Here is a 19,396-nt window from a genome sequence, read left to right on the forward strand (position 1 = left end):
TATACCCCTATCTATCAATATTCTTGGAATCCATGATTCCTTGCTAAAATGGCACATAGTGTGCATAAAAGGCAATGCCAACATATCATTTGATGGTAAAATGCCATTTGCCTGTCTTTGTGTTCACTAACAAGAGTATAATGTGCTATCATTATTGATAAATCAATCAATGAATTTCCACCTTAACTACTTGTCACCAGTGGGGACCTTGTTTCAAGTTGCGATATTTATCCCCTATTTTATTTTGAGTTGGATCTTTGTTATCCTATGAAAACTTTAAAGTTTTTGAAACAGCCTATGCATGAGATCATAAGAACTTACTCTGCTTTTCTGTGTGTAGTATCCAGACAGGAATCCAAGTTGCTAAGGCATGATTTAGGCAAATTCAAATGAACATTTAACTATCTCCTAAACACAATTGAAGGTCATTTCAATGGCACATGCTTTCCTCAATTTGATGCAATACCATATGTGATTGCTGGGTTCTATCAGGCCATTAAAGAAAGCTGTATTGATTGAATCATTTATATATTGCTTTATTCTTCTTTTCTTTTTTCTTCTCCCAGTATAAAAACTTTACAAACTTGGCTTATAAGGGGTATGGATCTGGAATTCACCTGCAGTGAACAACCCATAACACTTCCATGATACACATACAAGGTCAACTGTGCTGTAAAACCTTGATAGCCATACTTTATTGTTCAAAACAGCCTTTTATGGAGGCAGAGGAAAAAAAAAAAAAACAGAGTCAGGTTTAATAGAATCACCTTAACTGCGATCTCATAAGTTCACAAGTCCCAGAAACACATGGGTGACAAAATAATAAAATGTTTATTTTAATCTAGAAATTTTGCATAACTCAAAAATTATTAGGCATTATTTGGTACCTATATAACTTACTATTAAAAATTTTGAATTTAGCTTAATAATATTTATAAAAAGTACTTATTATCGTAATCATAATAGCTAATGATATGCACAATAAGCTTCTAAATGGTTGAGGGATGTGATCTCATTTGATCCATAACTCCATATGGTAGGTACTATTATCCCTATTTTATGAATTAGGAAACAAAGACTTAGAAGCATTGAATGTTATTCAAAAACTACTTCCAAATATCAAGATAGATAAATCACATTGTCTGAAGTGGAAGGGTTTCCAACCATTAGGGCAAATGACATAAGGATTGAGACATAATCATGAAGGAAAAGGTAAACGAGGTCAAATAAAGAGCAAGGCTAGTTGTCAAACATATGTTATTCAAGTAACATTTAATGAAAATATATGTGCTTCAGACTCAAAATGCATGAAGGAAAAATTAAAGGCTATTGCATTTATTCTTTCTCAATGTTGAATGCATGTGTCCTTAACCAGTTTGCTTTATCTTGCTAGTTATTTAGTGTCCTTCATTGGCATCATCACCAAAGAATGTGATTTCGTCTCCATGTGGCTCTGACTTGGCCCCTAAAGTAAGCCTTGTTTTGGCTCTTCTCAGGTCTCAATGTTACCTATGGCCAAGCTATTCATCTTCACAGCAGGGACATGTAGGACTCATTCTATATTTCAAATTTTGAACTAAAGCCTTTTGTTTTGTTCCAAATTCTGTAACCATAGCACATTATACTGGAAATAATGAATGTAAATGCAAACAAAATTGAGTTTTGCCTCTGAACTTAAAGAAAGCAGAAATAACTAGATGGATGAATATTCACTAAATGCTTACTGTGCACAAAGCTCAGTGGGGTACCCTGTGCAGAACTCAAGTTCAAGCCATATGTAAACTAGCTCAGTGGATCCTTGCCCCCAGTATTGCTCTGATAATGTTTTAGTATTAACTTCCTTGATTCTTTAAGATACTCTCCATGATTCCAGATGAATCTGGGAAAATATTTCTAGACTGTCTAACCAGAATTGTGAACTTTCTCTTAACTACTCTATTAATTTTTACTTTCCTTAACTAACTTATCATATCATACTTATTTATGTACTAAGTTGCTTTGAGGCAAGAATTATGTTTTAATAAATTTTAATTCCTAAGATATCAAGTATAGTGATTTGTATCTACTAAAGGCTCAATAAATTTGTAATGAATTCAGTTGAAAGAAATATTAGACAGACGCTTTCCAGTCAAAGCCATCTAAAAGCAAATCAATTCTTATTAAATTTTGCAGGCAAAGCATTACTCTGATCTTTTTTTCTTTTAACCATGCTCTTTCATAATCAGAATTGATTTACCTATTTTAATTATTTAGCTTGTACTTAATAAGTAAAAAATTAAATTATCTACTTAAGTATTTTTCACGTACCGCTGCATTTTTCTTTATAAAATTTAAAGATTTTGTATTTTTAATATGATCTTTCACAAAATATTTAATAATTCAACTATTCATAATTACTTTTATTGATCCTATTAGTAGTTTTATACAAGAGTTAGTATAGACTTTATAAAAAATTCAAGGCCAAGCTTTTAGTTTCAAGTTTCACTGCCTTATGTTTTATTTTTTAAAAATAAAAGCAAATGAAACAAAACAAAACAAAAATCAAAAACCCCACATCATATACATGGATATTTAAGAACAATATCATTCCTATTATAAAAGAGAAAAATAGTAATTACTACTATCTATACACTAGAAGATAAATAGATGTATGTCCGGATCAGTATAATATTTTCAGTTAAGAGAAATATTTATAAATCTGAGAAGATCCAAAGCTAGATAAAAATAAGTAAATAAATTTCATTACCTTTACTTAAAACTGCATACACATAGCCTAATTCCTCAGCTTTATTATAATGTTACTAATAAATGTATTTATCTTTTTTTTGTTGATATTACCTAACTTCCCATTTTTCTTTTAGACTTTAAAACTGTCAAGCCGTGTTCTGGATAAAATAAGTATTGGGCAGCTTGTTAGTCTCCTTTCCAACAACCTGAACAAATTTGATGAAGTATGTACCTGGTGATTAAATCTTTTATGTGATATGTTAGAAATCATGGAACCCCAAAGATGGAGTTTTCCTGTGTCAGATAACAGTAATAAGTATTTAAGTCTTATTTATCCCTGCCTTGGCTATTTCTGGGAATTGAGAAAGCTAAATTGTGTAGCAGAGTGCCATTCCGAGGTCTGGTGGAACTGTCCAACTCAAAGTCACCTCAAGTTGCTCTTAATAAGATTTTCAAAACTTAATCCTTATTAGGCCTTGCTTCCTTTTAATACTCTAAATTCATTATTTACTTTGGCTAAATATGATACTGCGAGCAATTCTTATTCTGCGCTGTCTTCTGTGACAAACAGATTCAAGGTCCTTGAGGACAGATAATGAGTTTTATTTACCTTTGCATTTCCAGTACTTACTGTAGCACTGGACCCAATCAAATGCTAAATAAATCACTGCTGAATTGAGCAGATATTTTTCTGAATACCTGTCAGGTAATAGATTTGTGCATTTCTATGTGGATGGAGCCCTGAGGAGAGTCCTTTATTCTCTCATGTTCTATGATGGTTCTTGCTTTATCCCCAAAGAGATGTTATTTAAATAAATTGTGGACACAATACTTAAGATATCTAGTCTCAATTTCACTGAGTTAAAAACATGCTTAAAAATGTGGTGACTTGAGTTTGTTCTTGGGAAAATCTAGTCTCTGTGTAGAATATTTGAGCTCATGGCTTTGTGTTCATGTAATGGACCCCTAAATTTTAATTTGCTAACGACCATGAAGTGTTTGTTTACATAAGTTCTGAGTGCTTATTTTGTTTTATATTTTATTTGATTTTTGGGAGTGGGGGATAACGTACCATTTTTTTTCTTGTGCTTTTATTTTCTAGGGACTTGCATTGGCACATTTTGTATGGATTGCTCCTTTACAAGTGACTCTCCTGATGGGGCTGCTCTGGGACTTGTTACAGGCCTCTGCTTTCTGTGGCCTTGCTTTCCTGATAGTTGTAGCCCTTGTGCAAGCTGGGTTAGGGAGAATGATGATGAAGTACAGGTAAGAATTTATCATCATAGCTTGAAAGTGTTTAAATCAGGTTTTCAAAAGGACCTTTCTAGTAAAATCAAGAGTTTTCTATGTACTGAATTATGGGGTTAAGAAGGAATTATTTTAGTGGTGTAAATATACCACTAGGACATTTCTTTCCTTGAAAGTCTATAGAATTTCTTTAAAATGTGTTAAGATTCAGTGCATTTTTATAATTCATAAGGTTTAGGTAAAAATTGATATGACATTTGTATAAATTGGAGGCAATACATAAAATTTGTGTAGTTTATTGACTTTAATTGCTTTTTTTTTTTTTTTTTTTGGTAGTGCTGGGGATTGAACCCAGGGCCTTGTGCATGCAAGGCAACCACTCTACCAACTGAGCTATAACCCTGGCCCCTTAATCACTTTTTATTACAGGAAAAAAAAAAAAACATAGGGATATCAGTTACTGCTTAGGTTAGAGGAATTCTAGAGTTTCAGCTACAGTATGAAAGAAACTATATAAATTTTGGAGTCATGTAGGTCTTTGCTTGAATCTCAGACTATATTCTTGTTTTCATCTGGTTTTTAAAATGAAGATAAACACTTCTCGTAGACTTTCATAAGGCTGAGGAATAGTGTATGGAATGCATGTAATACAGTGACTAATACCTAGGAGGCATTTACTAAATGGTAACTATTATTTTTGTAGCTTTTCTTAAAAGTTTGAGCAGTTCTTGCCCCCTTCCACCTTTTTTAACTTGATCAATTGATTTTCAGAGATCAGAGAGCTGGAAAGATCAATGAAAGACTTGTGATCACCTCAGAAATGATTGAAAATATCCAATCTGTGAAGGCATACTGCTGGGAAGAAGCAGTAGAAAAAATGATTGAAAACCTAAGACAGTAAGTTGTTGTGATAATTATAATACTGTTAATAACTTTATCCTTAATATTTAAAAAAGTCTATCACAGTAAATTTTCACCTCATATTTGAAGTTTCTGACAAACAAGTGTATTGAGATGTATCAATATTTATGCATTAGTTGCATAAGTTATTTTGATGTGCTGCAGTTTTACATAGTTGATTCAGAATTTTATTTTTCACTACAAGGATATTTATACCTTATTAAAGAATATCCTACATATAATCCCATACTGTGTAAATGATTCTCTATTATGACATTTTACTTACTTTATATGTTACAACTCACAAGATAATGAAAATAACTCTATTTGGAAAAATTATATTGATTCTTCCTTAATATAGGAAAAATGACACAGGTTAATACCCATATATTTTGCTCCTATAAACTGTACACGTGACGCAAAGTCAGGTCAATTAAAATGAAACCCACCTCCTGAGATAGAATCAATGAGTACCTGACATCTATGTCTAGTCTTCTTTTACCTTATATAACCTTTCACAGATTTTTAATAAAGAGTATATCTAGCAAAAAAAAATGTACAGCTCAGACTGAGATACAATTACTGAAACAATTTTGAACAAAATATGAACTAAACACATTTGCCTTTAGTTGAGTTCTGTGTTCTACAAACTGTTATCAAAAAAAGGTCCTAGAAGACTTTGTGGTTGTTGATAACACCACTGGAGACAAGTAATTTCAAGATGTATGTCACATGAGAGTTTCACAGGGAAAAATATACTGTAAAGGAGAGTACCCTTTTGGATGGCATGAATATGGATTATTAGGATTTTAGGCTGCTGAGTCCAGTAGACAATGATAACTGAGCTGCAGGTGTGTGATTGGAACAACAAATGAAATGCTGAAATGTAAAGTTCTTTGCCATGTAAATAGAAAGAGTAAAAGCATATTTATTTCCCAAACATTATTGGTCACCTGCTTTTGTTTTGCCTTTCAAGACAAATCCAGGAAAAGAATTGCATTTTCTTTCCAGAAACATCCTTAAAGATCTTGGGGGAATTTTTCAGTTGATAGAAGTTGTTCTTCTCATTAACAAGGGAGTTCTGTATCACTCTAGGCTCATTCATAGAGGCATCACATTGTCAGGCTGATAGGAGATTATCAGAGGATCTGGTTTTCTTAGCCCTAAAGATAAACTCATGGCCAGGTCATTCTTAGGCTGACTTTTCTTGACATTGTTTTTTTTTTTTTCTCCCCCTTCTTCAAAAAATGAAATTTATCCCTCTATTCCGTATTCCTGTTTGACCAATTCTAATAGCAAATGTCTGGTTGCAACTAGTATAAAATCCAGCATGAAATTGTTACCTGAAAAGGCTGGAAAGTACTGACGTAAATATGGGAAAGCAAGAATTGCTTCTATTCAAGAGAGCAAATACAATGTTCTGAAAGAGATTGACAGGATACACTTTAAAGGAGTGATTACCCTAGCCTGGGCCATTGGAAAACTGGGCAAAAGGCTGTGCAAAGCTCCTTGGAAATCTACTCTTTTATTGCTCTTTGATAATAAAGTCACTTTCCATTTTTTATAAGAACCTGATAAAATATTTTTATGACTCCTAAACTGTTAGTGATTTTATTATGGTGAGTATTGCTTTCTGGATCAGTTGTGTAAGTGTTCTTGGATCCATTATTCTTTTCGTGTTTGACCTCTTCTTATTTTTCTCAATTGTTTCTAATATATTTCAACATTTTGACAATTTTTTTTAACATTGTAAACAGTATTTTCTGCCATCTTATAAATACCAACCTAATCAACCTGAATATTTTTTCCTATTAGAGGAAAGGACACATACTTTAGATTCTAGTAGTAGACCTTCTGCTATGCTGTCGTTTAATTTTGAGAACTCTACAAGGAAGGTGTGTTTCTCTTTAGATTTTTAGTCTATAAAACTAGAAGGAAGAGTGACATGCTTAAGGTGGCATAGATAAAATTGACAGAGCCAGGATTAGACCCAGGTGAGTTCCCAAAATCATAATCCATCTTCAAAGTCAAATTATTGAAGTAGCAAGTATTGCACATTATTAGACTGATTACAATGCACGTGGGACACATTGAACTTCACTTTCTTCACTGGTGTGCTCAGATGACATTTCCTTTAAGACAAAAAAATAAAAAAATAAAAAGCCCTAAAATTATTCCCTCTGAATTCTATCAAATTAATGAGAATTGCTTCTCTGAATTATACAAGTCTGTGGAACTTGCACCAAATTCCAGTGCTTTGCCATAGCACAGTTATTGTTCCCTCCCTCCAGAGCTCTCTATTTATCTATAGTGCTTTTTGACTGACTACCCAAGGACTAGATGGGGACAATCACAAGCAACTTCAATTTTTTATGGCTTCTGGAAGGTTGAAGGCCATGTTGTCCTCTATTCTCCATAGCCTCTTCCCTCCCTGCTTTCTGCCTGTTGGAGCATTTAAGCCCTCATACATGTGTTAAAATAGCTCACACTTGTAGTTCAGATTAGAGGACTGATAATAATGTAATATGAATGCAAATTATTACACTGAAAGACAGAGATAGAGAGGATACAGTGTCTTCTCCCAAAATTTTTCAAGAACCTTCTGCAACAGAATCACTTGGCTTCTTTTTCTAAAACAGATCTGGAAATAGTGGAGATTACTTAATCAGTATCTATGAAGATAGCCTGAGGATGCATTTTTAACAGCTTCTTGGGTGATTTTTGCCTATGCTAGTGTTTGAGAACCACTCTTCTGTCATATAAATAAATAAATCAATAAACATATAACATACATATATATGCATGTGTATCTTCACTGTTTCTCACACTCAAGCTACAATTTCTAAAATGTTAAGAATCCCATTAGGTAATCACAAAATTGTCTTTTTCTTTTATAAATCTAGCAACATTTTCCTCAATTATTTAAAATAAGAAACAACAAAAAAATTGTCAGCATCATAAGTCTCACATGTTAGTAATGAAGTGAATAAAGATATAAAATAACAATAATTAAATGACTAGTATAATTAAAAATAATATTTATAGGTATTTACTGGTACATGCATCATTATCCCTTTTTCAGATAAGATGACTGAGGCCCAGAGAGGTTTAATAACTTGCCCAAGTTCACACAACTCATAGGGTGGAGCCAGGGTCAGAACACAACAGGAAGAATGTAGACCTCATGTTCAGATTTTACATTCCAAGTGGCCTGATATTTGAAAAGTAAAATAACATCTTGAATTTTATTGTTATTAGTATAATTAATTTTATTTTATAGGACAGAACTGAAACTGACCCGGAAGGCAGCCTATGTGAGATACGTCAATAGCTCAGCCTTCTTCTTCTCAGGATTCTTTGTTGTGTTTTTATCTGTGCTTCCCTATGCACTTATCAAAGGAATCATCCTTCGAAAAATATTCACAACCATCTCATTCTGCATTGTGCTGCGCATGGCAGTCACACGGCAATTCCCTTGGGCCGTACAAACATGGTACGACTCTCTTGGAGCAATAAACAAAATACAGGTAATTTATCATAACTGTGTGTCAGTGTGATTTTGAAATGTTTCAGGATTTTCTAGCAAGTAAACTCTCTAGAGATGAATGTTTGGTCTTGGACCTACGTAATGCATGAGATTTCTTCTCTTGACATATATACTTGATGTAATGAGTCCTTGTAATGAAAGTCTAGTGAAATAAAATGAAAACCTGTGATATTCTCATAACCCAAAGGAATTTAATCATTTTTGTAATCTTGAGAATTTCATCCAAGTGATCCGTGAATATATCTGTTCTTAGTGAACTTTGTAAATGTGAAAAAAAGATTGAAAAGGAAATTTCCTTCACAAAGAAGTTATAAAATTTCCAACTAATACCAGGAATGTTCACTTTAAACTTTTCCTAGCATTTCCAAGAGCAGTATAATGGATGACAATGGTATCTCATGCCATGTTCCTTAAAAATCCCAGCAATATTGATGTAGCTGGCAGCTGGGAAGAGTTCTAAAATCGTCAGGTGATGAGAGTAAATTTATAGAGAGCTAATTGGATAAGCTTTATTAATAAGCAGATAAAGTCTTTTTTACTTTTAATATTTATTTATTTAACCCATAAAATAAACCCTTATGACAGAAATACAAGTTCAGGGTGAAGGGTAAACTCCACTTTTATGTTGTGCTACCATTATTTAATGCAAGTCAGAGATTACAAATGGTGGCCCATTGGACCTAATTTTCGCTCTTAGATCTGTTTAGTTGGACTGCACATTTTTAAAATTTGAATTAGCTATCAGCAGTTAGAAATCGGGAGATGTCTCTTTGTCTGTCTCTCTCATGTGTACATGCACCCCCTCAGTCATGTTCAGCCTCTTATCAAAGACTTGAAAAATCTTGTAATCTGTCTTCGTTCCCACAATCTATGGCAACTGGTCCCTTGAAGAGCACCTACCAATACATCGCAATCTCTATCAGCTCCCTTCTGATTATATCACTGAGAGTGAGTTTGAGATCTGTGATAAACAGATCTGGAAAACAAAACTGGGAGAAAATGAGAGAAATCAAAAGAGAGAAAGAGAAGAAAGCAGAGAGGAAGGGGAAGAAACTATGAAAGAACCAGATATTTTTATGACTCAAGTGGTAAAGACTTCAGGATCGAAGGAGTTAAGTCCTCCTCATGCTCCCTATGGGTTTGGAATTTCAAATAGAATCCTTCTCTTAGACTCTTTAAGGTTTGCCACCTTAAAACCAGTTACATCAAATCTTTACATCTTTATTTAACCCAGAGAATTGATGCTAACACTCCCTCTCATAAGGGTGTTGTAAAGACGAAGATATTTATTTTTATCTCTTCTGTTGTTGAACAAAGGCACATTGGTAGGTAATTCAGAGTTGCTTTATAAATATATAACTAAAGTAAATATGTAATAGTATGAGGAAGAATCAGCTATATGTTGAAATATAAGCATAAAGACAGTTGCATAAAATGTCAAATATTTAAAGAAAGTCTTTCAAATATGATGTATTCTGATGCTTTAATTAAGTTTAGTACACCATTATAAAATTGTTTTTATTAAGAAATAATTTTTAATTTAGTTGTTAATATCAGTGTTTAAGATGCAGCACCATTAGAATATAACATAGATTTAATAACTACACTATCATTTTGCTTTCTTTCATGAACAGGATTTCTTACAAAAGCAAGAGTATAAGACATTAGAATATAACTTAACAACTACAGAAGTAGAGATGGAGAATGTAACCGCCTTCTGGGAGGAGGTAAGAATTCTTAATTCTTTTTTTTTTTTTTAAAGAGAGAGAGAGAGAGAATTTTTAATATTTGTTTTTTTAGTTTTCTGCGGACACAACATCTTTGTTGGTATGTGGTGCTGAGGATCGAACCCGGGTCACACGCATGCCAGGCGAGCATGCTACCGCTTGAGCCACATCCCCAGCCCAGAATTCTTAATTCTTAAAAAATCATGTTTAGAGGTTTTTCTTTGAGAGTCTACACTTCATCCCAATGGGAAGTAAGATCACAATGATGATGTAATTGATAGAACTGAAAGGAGAGACCACTTCTCTTAGTTTATAAAGTAAGAAGGAGAAGCTAGAAGTATTAGATGCAGTAGAAAAAAGCCATGAGATGTGTTTCACCTCAGACCAGGAACTTGTACAGAGATCAAAGGCTTTGAGGCTGGGTTTGAATCCTGGCTCTGCCATTTACTTCCATCTATTCTAAATCAAATTACTTTAACTTTGAGAAGCCTCTGGTTCTCTGCAAAATGGAGAGTATTAATATTTACCTTGAAAATTTGTTGTGAAGGGCACTGAGGTGATTTGTGTGAAGTATTCATTAGAGAACCAGGAATTTATTGGTTCCTCAATGAATGTTAACTTCTCAAATCTCAAGTTGTAGTCCAATGTGTTTATATACATCAGTCAACAAAAAGAAGTAGGAGAGATATACCAATGATTTTTAATTTTTTTACTATTTTAACTTATTTTATTCACTGTAAAAATTCTCTCATTTTTCTCAGTCATAACAAATATAACTTTATCCTCTAAGAAGCAATATTTGATTACTGAGAACACCTATTGAGTTCTTATTTCTTAATCACTTTTATCAGTTGAGTAAAGATAGGAATAGTAAAACTGATGTCCTGTTTCTGAGTCTCTCATAATATAGTAAATTTTATTTATTTATATATATAACTTTATCATTGAGATACATTTTACTGTATTTTTTAAAAGATGTGGGAAATAGAATAATTCTTCATCTGCCTAGTAAAATTGTTTTGTGGAAAAGTGTGTTGCTAAGGTTTATTTTAGTTCTTTGCATTTAGGAATTTCAAATGCCCTTCTGAACATAAAGGAGAAACATGAAATTTTCCCTACTTCTTTCTGATTATTGTTTTTCTACTTGGGTCTAAAAATCCTCCATTCCTTTCTTTCTCCATCGAATAAAAGAAGTAACATGCTTGAGCCCTCACTCTGTGCCAGGCGGCAGGATAAGCACTTTATGAGTTTTGCCTCCTTTAATTTCTTTTGGTTAGTTAGTGTTCCATTACTGTGAGGAAATACCCAAGATAATCAACTTAGAAAGAAGCAAGGTTTATTCTGGCTCCCAGTTTCAGAGTTTCAGTCCATGGTTGGTTGACCCATTGCTTTTGAGCCTGTGGTGAGGCAACACTTCATGGTGGGAAACAAAAAGAGAGATAGAGACCCAGATCCCAATATCCAGGGCATACTCTCAATATCCTCATTTCCTCCAACCACCTCTTAAAAGTTTAATGTCCTCCCAGTAGTATCACAGTCTGGGGACCAAGCCTTGGAACGAGATGGAGGAAAGAAATCAGGTCCAAACTAAAGCAGCTTATAACATTCCTGTGACCTAAATAATGTAAATATTTCCATTCCACTAATAAGAAAATGGAGACTTTGAAAACTTAAAGGTCTTGCCTCAGCTTACACAACTGACAAAGGCTGAAACTGGATTTTGGACCCAAATGTCAGAGTCTAGAGCTCTTTCACTGAGTCATTGTCTTCCATCTGCCTGTATTTTCCCCTCCAACTGTATTTTTCCCTCCAGTCTGTGTCACTTGTCAAGCCCCCGACACTCCTTGATGGCACATTGTAGGATGTTGGTGCTTGTTAAGTCTCTACCATTTGTCTGAGACTTCAACATCCACATAGATGATCCTTTCAACACTACCCTTAGAACTTATATGACTTCCTCAAAAACTTTCTCTCTTCAACATATCCTGAGCTTTGTTAGTACTCAGATTTGTGTAGCTTTAGAAATGTCACATTCTCAAATCTGTTTCTTAGCCCAAAACTCCCAAGCCTTTGTCTCAAGTCTCTTAAGTCTACTTTCATAGCCTTTCAGTTTCATTAGATTGTAGTTATTCTAGTTCTCCCTTTGGACCCCTCTTGGCTTATCTTCTGCTTATTCTAAGACCAATCACTTTGGGGCTTCTCCCACCTATACTCTCAATTCCCTTTTCTTTTTGCTGACTTTTTTTTTAATTTAAAATGCTCCCTTTATCAGCTTTGGAGAAGGAAGTGTTATCTGGGAAAATCAATATACTCTAATCAACTGCAAGTTTTATACATTTATTGTTTCAACCTCAATTTGGCCTGTTCTGTTCTTGTGGAATTAATGACTTAATTTAGATTTAGTGAGCTACTCTATCCAAATTATTTTAGCCTAAGATCATGATATGTAAGCCTGTTCTACCTGTAACTTCTGTGGTGATGGGCTACTGGTGTTCCCACCCCAACAAACATCTTCAGGCATCTCATGGTCTCTGTAGGTGACCTCACTGAGGTTTCACTGACATCAATGTGCTGATGCTTCTCCAATGCAAATCTCTTGCCTAGGTTTCTTCCTGAAGTTCATACATGTGTTTCCAAATTTCCCGCCTGCTTCTCATGCACTTCACAGTCACCACTCCCCAAGCTTCAGAAACCCACTTGTTCCAGTGTATTCTTCATTTCCTCTGAAGGCATCACCAGAGAAGTCAGTCCCTGATGAATTATATATGACTCCTCCCTCGCTCCAGATCTATGAGTAGGAAAAACTTCTTTTCCTATATAAGGAAGTCAAGGCTTAGAGAGTTTGAATAGTTAGAACAAGGTTGCTCAACTAGCTAGCATATAGCTCAAATGACAGCCTTGGCGTCTCTGACTCCAAAGCCCTTCTTCACTCATCATTCTGACGCTTACTAAAAAAAAAAAAAAAAAAAAAAAAAAAAAAAAGGAGTGACTGTTGCTTTACTATATACAAAATGCTTTCAAACATGTCACCTCCTTTAGTGCATTCAGCTCAGCAAACAGAAGCTGTAATGTCTAAGACTGTCATGGCTTATCAAACTTTACCCATCTAGTTGAGAAGTGAGGAAAAGGCTGGAATCTAGGCACAGAGTACTGTGACCATTCCCCCCAAACTGCAGGGATCCCCTAAACATGGAAAATGCTCAGTCATAGTAGAAGTAAAATAAATATAAAATCAATAGTGAGATTCCATTTTCACACACACAACTACACACACGCATACACAGCCAAACCAAAACCCAACTGCAAGTGTTGATAAGGGTTCCTGAAAACTAGCATTCTCATATGTTGGCTGGAGGATAAGGTGGACTATTTTTGAAAGACATGGAATTTTTCATACATTTAGCTCTGGAAATTCTTCTTGTGGGAATTTATACCAAACAATAAAAACAAAAAAATATGTGCCTCAAGGTATAGCAAAGTGCATGTGTCCCAGATGTATTAAATTAAAAGAGAAACCATCAAATAGAGATTGGTGTATAGTTTATACTCTGTGACATATCCTGCATTTAAAAAGTATGTTAATAAGACTTAATGCTATGTGAAAATAGTTATGATTTATAACATCATAAAATAGGTCACAAGCCTTACATATAATTTTTATGAGTGTTCTGAAAATAATATATATGCTTATAAATGTAAATAAATACCATATTTATATTTGTAAAAGAATAGAGGGTTATCAACTGAAACATTAAATATGGTTGTTTCTCAGTGGTACATGACAAGCAGTTTCTATTTTCTGCTTTCCTCTGTTTTCCAAATTTCTTGAAATAACTGTCTTTTGTGATCAAAATAAGAGACTTTAGTAACAGCAATCTTCCATTGATCCAAGTCCTTAATAGATAAAAGTCTTGTTTCTAAGCATAGCTACCCAAAGTTTATTATCAGCCTTTGTTAGTGACCCATCCACTCACTATTTTTGAGGCATATTTTGTTTTTTGTGTGTTCAGATCTGTCTTCTAGGAACACCTCTAACCATTTCTTGGTCTTGTGCAATTCTACTTCCATCGTTCATAGCTAGTGCATATGTCATTTATTTGGTCAAGGTTGAGTTGTTTGCTCTCTCAGATGTATTCCCATGGTACTTCATGTGCCTTTTAATTATAGTACCACACACACCAAAATATTAATATCTATTTTATATGTCATTCTCCCATGTGAGATTTTTGAAGTGGACTATAATGCAGAGGTGGTGTTCAATAAATATCTATTAGATACACATGAATAAGAGACTAACAGATGTCTTTGCCTCATTTTAAAAGACTTCAGTGACCACTCCATGAAAGCTCTGCTTTTAATTTTGGGCTGAATGATATTAGCCACTTATATAAAAACAAGAAGCAATAGTCTTTGAGCTTCATTGCTTTTGTGTACCCTAAAAGAATGTTGAAAAACTGTACACATCTGATGTATTTTTAAATTGACTTACAAATGTTTCAACATAGATTTACGTGGTAGTGAAGGATATTATTTCCTGTTTATTGTATATTATCTAAATATATTAAATAGATTTTTGTCAACACTTTGGTGCTGTAGCTTTAGGGTGTCCAACTTATGGAAAATAAATAAATTTATGAAATTACAAAGCCAGTTAGCTAAATATGACTTGTTTTTTATCCAAAAAATGTGACTTGAAACTACAGATAGTTAATAATCTATATTAAGTGCTAATAAAATTAAATAATTAGTTAAACAACTAGTTAAGATGCCTTATTCCTCTCTCATTTCCGAAATTTGATTCTAAGATAATACACACTGATTGACTTAAGTTTGAAATCTGGGTGAAATAAAATGCTGCCTCCTTCAATATTTCTGGCTTTGCTTTTATGGGACCCTGACCCTCTTTCAAGAGAAAACCCTTCCTTTATGGATCCTTTGTTTTTTCAGTCCCAGAGGATTTTATGCTCTGGAGAGTCCAACATAGCAAGACCAGCACACTCTTGCTTAGTGAGAAGGCTATTGCTTATGAATAAAGAGGGAAGGACAATTGTGAGATGGAAGTGGCTTAGGAGAAATGACAGCAAGCAAATTTTCAGGCAACTTAATTTTAGGAAAGAATGCCTTTGGATGTTGAGTTCTGAAAATAGATTTCCTTGAAACCAGGTGCACCAGCTTTCTCCTGATCAATCTTTAGGTCTGTCTACATTGGTTTGAAGACCATTACCCCAAATGTTCCATGGAGGCAAATGTTCCATTCGAGTCACCTTTCAATTTCATCTCATTTATAGTCAACATAATTAAAGAATCCTTTGAGCTTCTCAGAGGAGGGGAGCTACCTGTGTGATAGTGTGATAGAAGTCAGATTTGGGTTGTAAGTTTACCTGTATCTTACTGTTTATGTGACTTGGGTTATTCAACCTTTCTGATTCAGTGCCTACAGCTTTGAAAGAGGAAGATCATAAAATCTACTCTATATATTATGCTGAGGATTGAATAATAACTTGTATGTGTACAGCCTAAAGGAGAAGGGATGTGTGTATATGTATATTCAGTCTTTAATTAATTTAAATTAGCATTGAAGTTTGATAATAGGCGAAGTTCTGAGAAAGGGCAATTTTGTTCCAGTTAAATATTGTGCTTATAATTTTCAGATGTTTGGAATCATGTACTCTAGAAAATTTCTCTGCAATTATGTACTATTAAGAAATAATGTACGCTTTGTAATGGATTTTGTGCCATGTGATTTTCAAACCACTCATACATAAAAGTACTCATAAACTACCTAAAAAGCCTATCTTTTATGTCTTTTATTCTTTTTTAAACAGGGATTTGGGGAATTATTTGAGAAAGCAAAACTAAATAATAACAATAGAAAAATTTCCAATGGTGACAATAGCCTCTTCTTCAGTAACTTCTCCCTCCTTGGTGCCCCTGTATTGAAAGATATCAACTTCAAGATAGAAAAAGGACAATTATTGGCAGTTGCTGGATCTACTGGAGCAGGCAAGGTAGTCTCTTTTATTCCTCAATGTTAACAACTTAATTTGGCATGCATTTCTTCTTTTTAGTTTTTTTCTAGTTTGTAGTGTAAGAAGGTATTCTGTAGAAATTCTTAAAGGGAATCAGAATACTTGGGTGTAGTTTCTCTTATAATATAAATTGTTTAATTGATAAATTCCTCTTGCTTTTAATTTCCTCTTATGTTTCCCAGTAACTTTTCTTACATATTTATATTTTGCATAGTGTTCAACACATGTGACAGGTTTCAATAACTTTATTGAGCAAATGAACCATATATTTTATCAGTTTTTAGGAACTATTGAAAAAAAATCACCTCTTAAATTTGACTTCACTAAACTCATAATTTTTAAAAAGGTCCCCATTTTGTTGACATGAGAATTTTGGGAAATGATTCATATTTGCTTATACTATATGATAAAAAATGATTTTTTTGAGAAAATGTTGATTTCTTCATTGGTCATCCTCCCCCAGTCCCCACCCATCCCCAAGAACAACTTATATAAATTCAGGATATTTGGAAATATATCTGACAAAATCTAGTATGTTAGAAGGAAAAATAGCTTAAGGATTTAACTTTATTTTCCAGGAGGAGACATAGTGATTTTCAAGGGTATGAGCTATCATGCAGTTAAAGAAAAACACTGTTTTTCTTTTAACCATGGAGGAGGTAAATTTAAAGGACATGAAGGAATAAAATGAAAGATAATAAAGTGCTTTCTAATATTGGAATCAGCTACTAAGGGCAATAGGTATTTGCTTTGGAAGTCTACAAAAAATAGTTTCTTGTTCTCATTTGATTGTTATTTTAGCTATAGTACTTTCTAGAAATGTAAGAAAATGTTTAGTGATTTATTAAAGTTTTTCAAAATACCTCCTGGAATTCTGTACAAGGACATAAATCAGAAAGAAAAGAAAGAAAAAAAAAGTAAGTATAAAAGGAAGGAGCAGTGATTCTACAAGGTAAAAATGTCAATAAAAATAGAAATTAAAGACTTCTGAAAGGCAAGTATATATTAATATTTAGGATGGGGAGAGAAGTATTTTGAAGAATTCAGTCTGAGATTTTGCAGGGGGGATCCACAGAAAACTTCTTGCCCATGTATGTAGTGTCCACAGTGTTAGTAATACATTTGCTTATTTTTCTCCAGTTGTTTCCCTACATGTCACACAGGTCTTTTAAATAATGTAGCTATAGTTGTGCATTTTCTTCTTTTAAAAAATCAATTCAGCATGTTATTTTTTTCTTCTATTTCTTATATAATATTGCAATTTTCACTCTGAAAAGAAAATGACACCAGAGGAGGAACTGATACTAGATACTAGGTTAGAGATGATCTCCACATGGAAGTTTGCTTGTGACAGGATGGAATGTGTGTTTCATGGTATTTTAAAAATTAATTGTTTATGTTTTGAAGATCAATTCCATGAAAGATGTACAAAAATAGCTTTGGAATTGTAAACTGCAAGACTTACCAGCAAATAAATTTCAGGCAGTTCCTTTAAAAATTGATGAGCAGATAATTACTGGCTGGAGCTGCAGCTGCATCTTAACAGGGAGTAACTATGAAGACAGCTGAGGAAGCCAGTGGTATCCTAGGAATAATTGCACACTTCTGAGAAATAGTTTGCCAATCCCACCTTTTGTACTGTTAAGAATGGGATATTTTATCATTTGGATTAAAGTTCTAGATAAAAATTAAGATTGAATAACTGAAAATTTTAACATTTTGAGTTACATTTTATCTCACTCAATTTGGTAATTTGTACCAAAAGCCTTGAAATAACCTAATAATTCTTCCACTTGTATGACATATCCTAGTATATTTATAGAGATTTTACATAAAATTCTCCTGATCATAGCACACTCTATGTATATGGATGTTCTTGATGTTTTGAGTATGAAAAGTTCTCCAGGATATATAATTGAGAAAAGCAATGAAAAAAAAAACTGTCTATATATAATGCACTTTTTATATGAAAAGAAAAGTGGGGAACAATAAAAATATATACTGATTACATACATATTAAAACATTTCTGGAGAGATACTAAAAACACCAAGAAGACTGACTTCACAGCATTGCTTTTAGTAATCAAATAGTGGAAAGAAAAGCACATATCAAGTTGTTATCTCTGAGATTGAGGTTCAGTTTACATTTCTGAATTTTCTGAAGTTTCAGCAAATTAAGATACTATTTTATTGACTAAATGATAAATTCATGTTCAATTTTATCACTTCTCTATTATAATCATCTAGACTGAAAGGAACTATGACTTCTTCATTTTTTCTAGCCCAAGTATCATCATAGTGCTTAGCACACAATAGGTGCTTTTCACCATTTTAATTGAACATCTATAGGAAGATACGTTTTTGTTGTTATTCCAACCCACATAAAGTATCCTGTATTGTGTAGGCTAATTTGGTTTACTTTATGAAATCGCACTGGTGTAGGAGTCTATACCACCACTGCCTTTGAGTGGAAGGTGGCATAGGGACTCCCTGGGGTCTGGGGATTTTAGTCCTTCTTTTTCTCAACAATAACTGAAACAATCATTTGGCCTTGTTGACAAACCCTGACAACCCATTGTTTATATCACGAGTCCTTGTCCAGTTCTGGTACTGAGTTTTAGCTTGACCCTGTAACTGGACATCAGATGAATAAAGCAAGCTATTAGCTCATATCTTTGTACTTTTTAAACGAAAATATAAATTGACAAAGGGTTTTATCAGCCTTTTGAAATTTTAGGAGATAAGAAATTGAATAAAAATATAATTGAATATACATACATACACAACCATCCATATCTGTGGGTTCTGTACCCTTGGATTCAAACAACTGCAAAGACATTAAAAGAAAATGTTGTGTCTTTACTGAACATGTATAAAAATTTTCTTGTCATTCCCTCAATAATAAGTGTAACAACTACTTACATGGGATTTGTATTAAATTAGAAATGATTTTAAGGTATATGGGAGAATGTGTGTAGATTACATGCAAATACTACACTATTTTATAGAAGGGACTTAAGTGCCTGTGGATTTTGTTGTTTTCAGGGGTTTATTGAACTGATCTCCCTGGGATACCAAGGGATGACTATATTATGATTTTTAAAGAAAATGTGTATATTTGTTTTAGCAGTTATATTTATAAGAATAACTTTATGGCTGGGCATGGTGGCTCATGCCTGTAATCCCAGCAGCTGGGAAGCTGAGGCAGGAGGACTGTG

At 33.6% G+C, this 19,396-nt stretch overlaps 1 protein-coding gene across 1 annotated transcript in view; it reads left to right on the forward strand.

The window, feature by feature from the left end:
* Positions 1-19,396, forward strand: part of Cftr (CF transmembrane conductance regulator) — a 155,923-nt gene that overhangs the window by 39,647 nt on the left and 96,880 nt on the right. The window contains exons 5-10 of the mRNA XM_077796424.1: positions 2,862-2,951; positions 3,830-3,993; positions 4,747-4,872; positions 8,156-8,402; positions 10,057-10,149; positions 15,975-16,157. Of these exons, the coding sequence (XP_077652550.1) occupies positions 2,862-2,951; positions 3,830-3,993; positions 4,747-4,872; positions 8,156-8,402; positions 10,057-10,149; positions 15,975-16,157 (903 nt within the window). The remainder of the gene's footprint in view (positions 1-2,861; positions 2,952-3,829; positions 3,994-4,746; positions 4,873-8,155; positions 8,403-10,056; positions 10,150-15,974; positions 16,158-19,396) is intronic.

The sequence above is a fragment of the Urocitellus parryii genome, chromosome 3 (assembly GCF_045843805.1).
Source record: "Urocitellus parryii isolate mUroPar1 chromosome 3, mUroPar1.hap1, whole genome shotgun sequence".
NCBI lineage: Eukaryota > Metazoa > Chordata > Mammalia > Rodentia > Sciuridae > Urocitellus > Urocitellus parryii.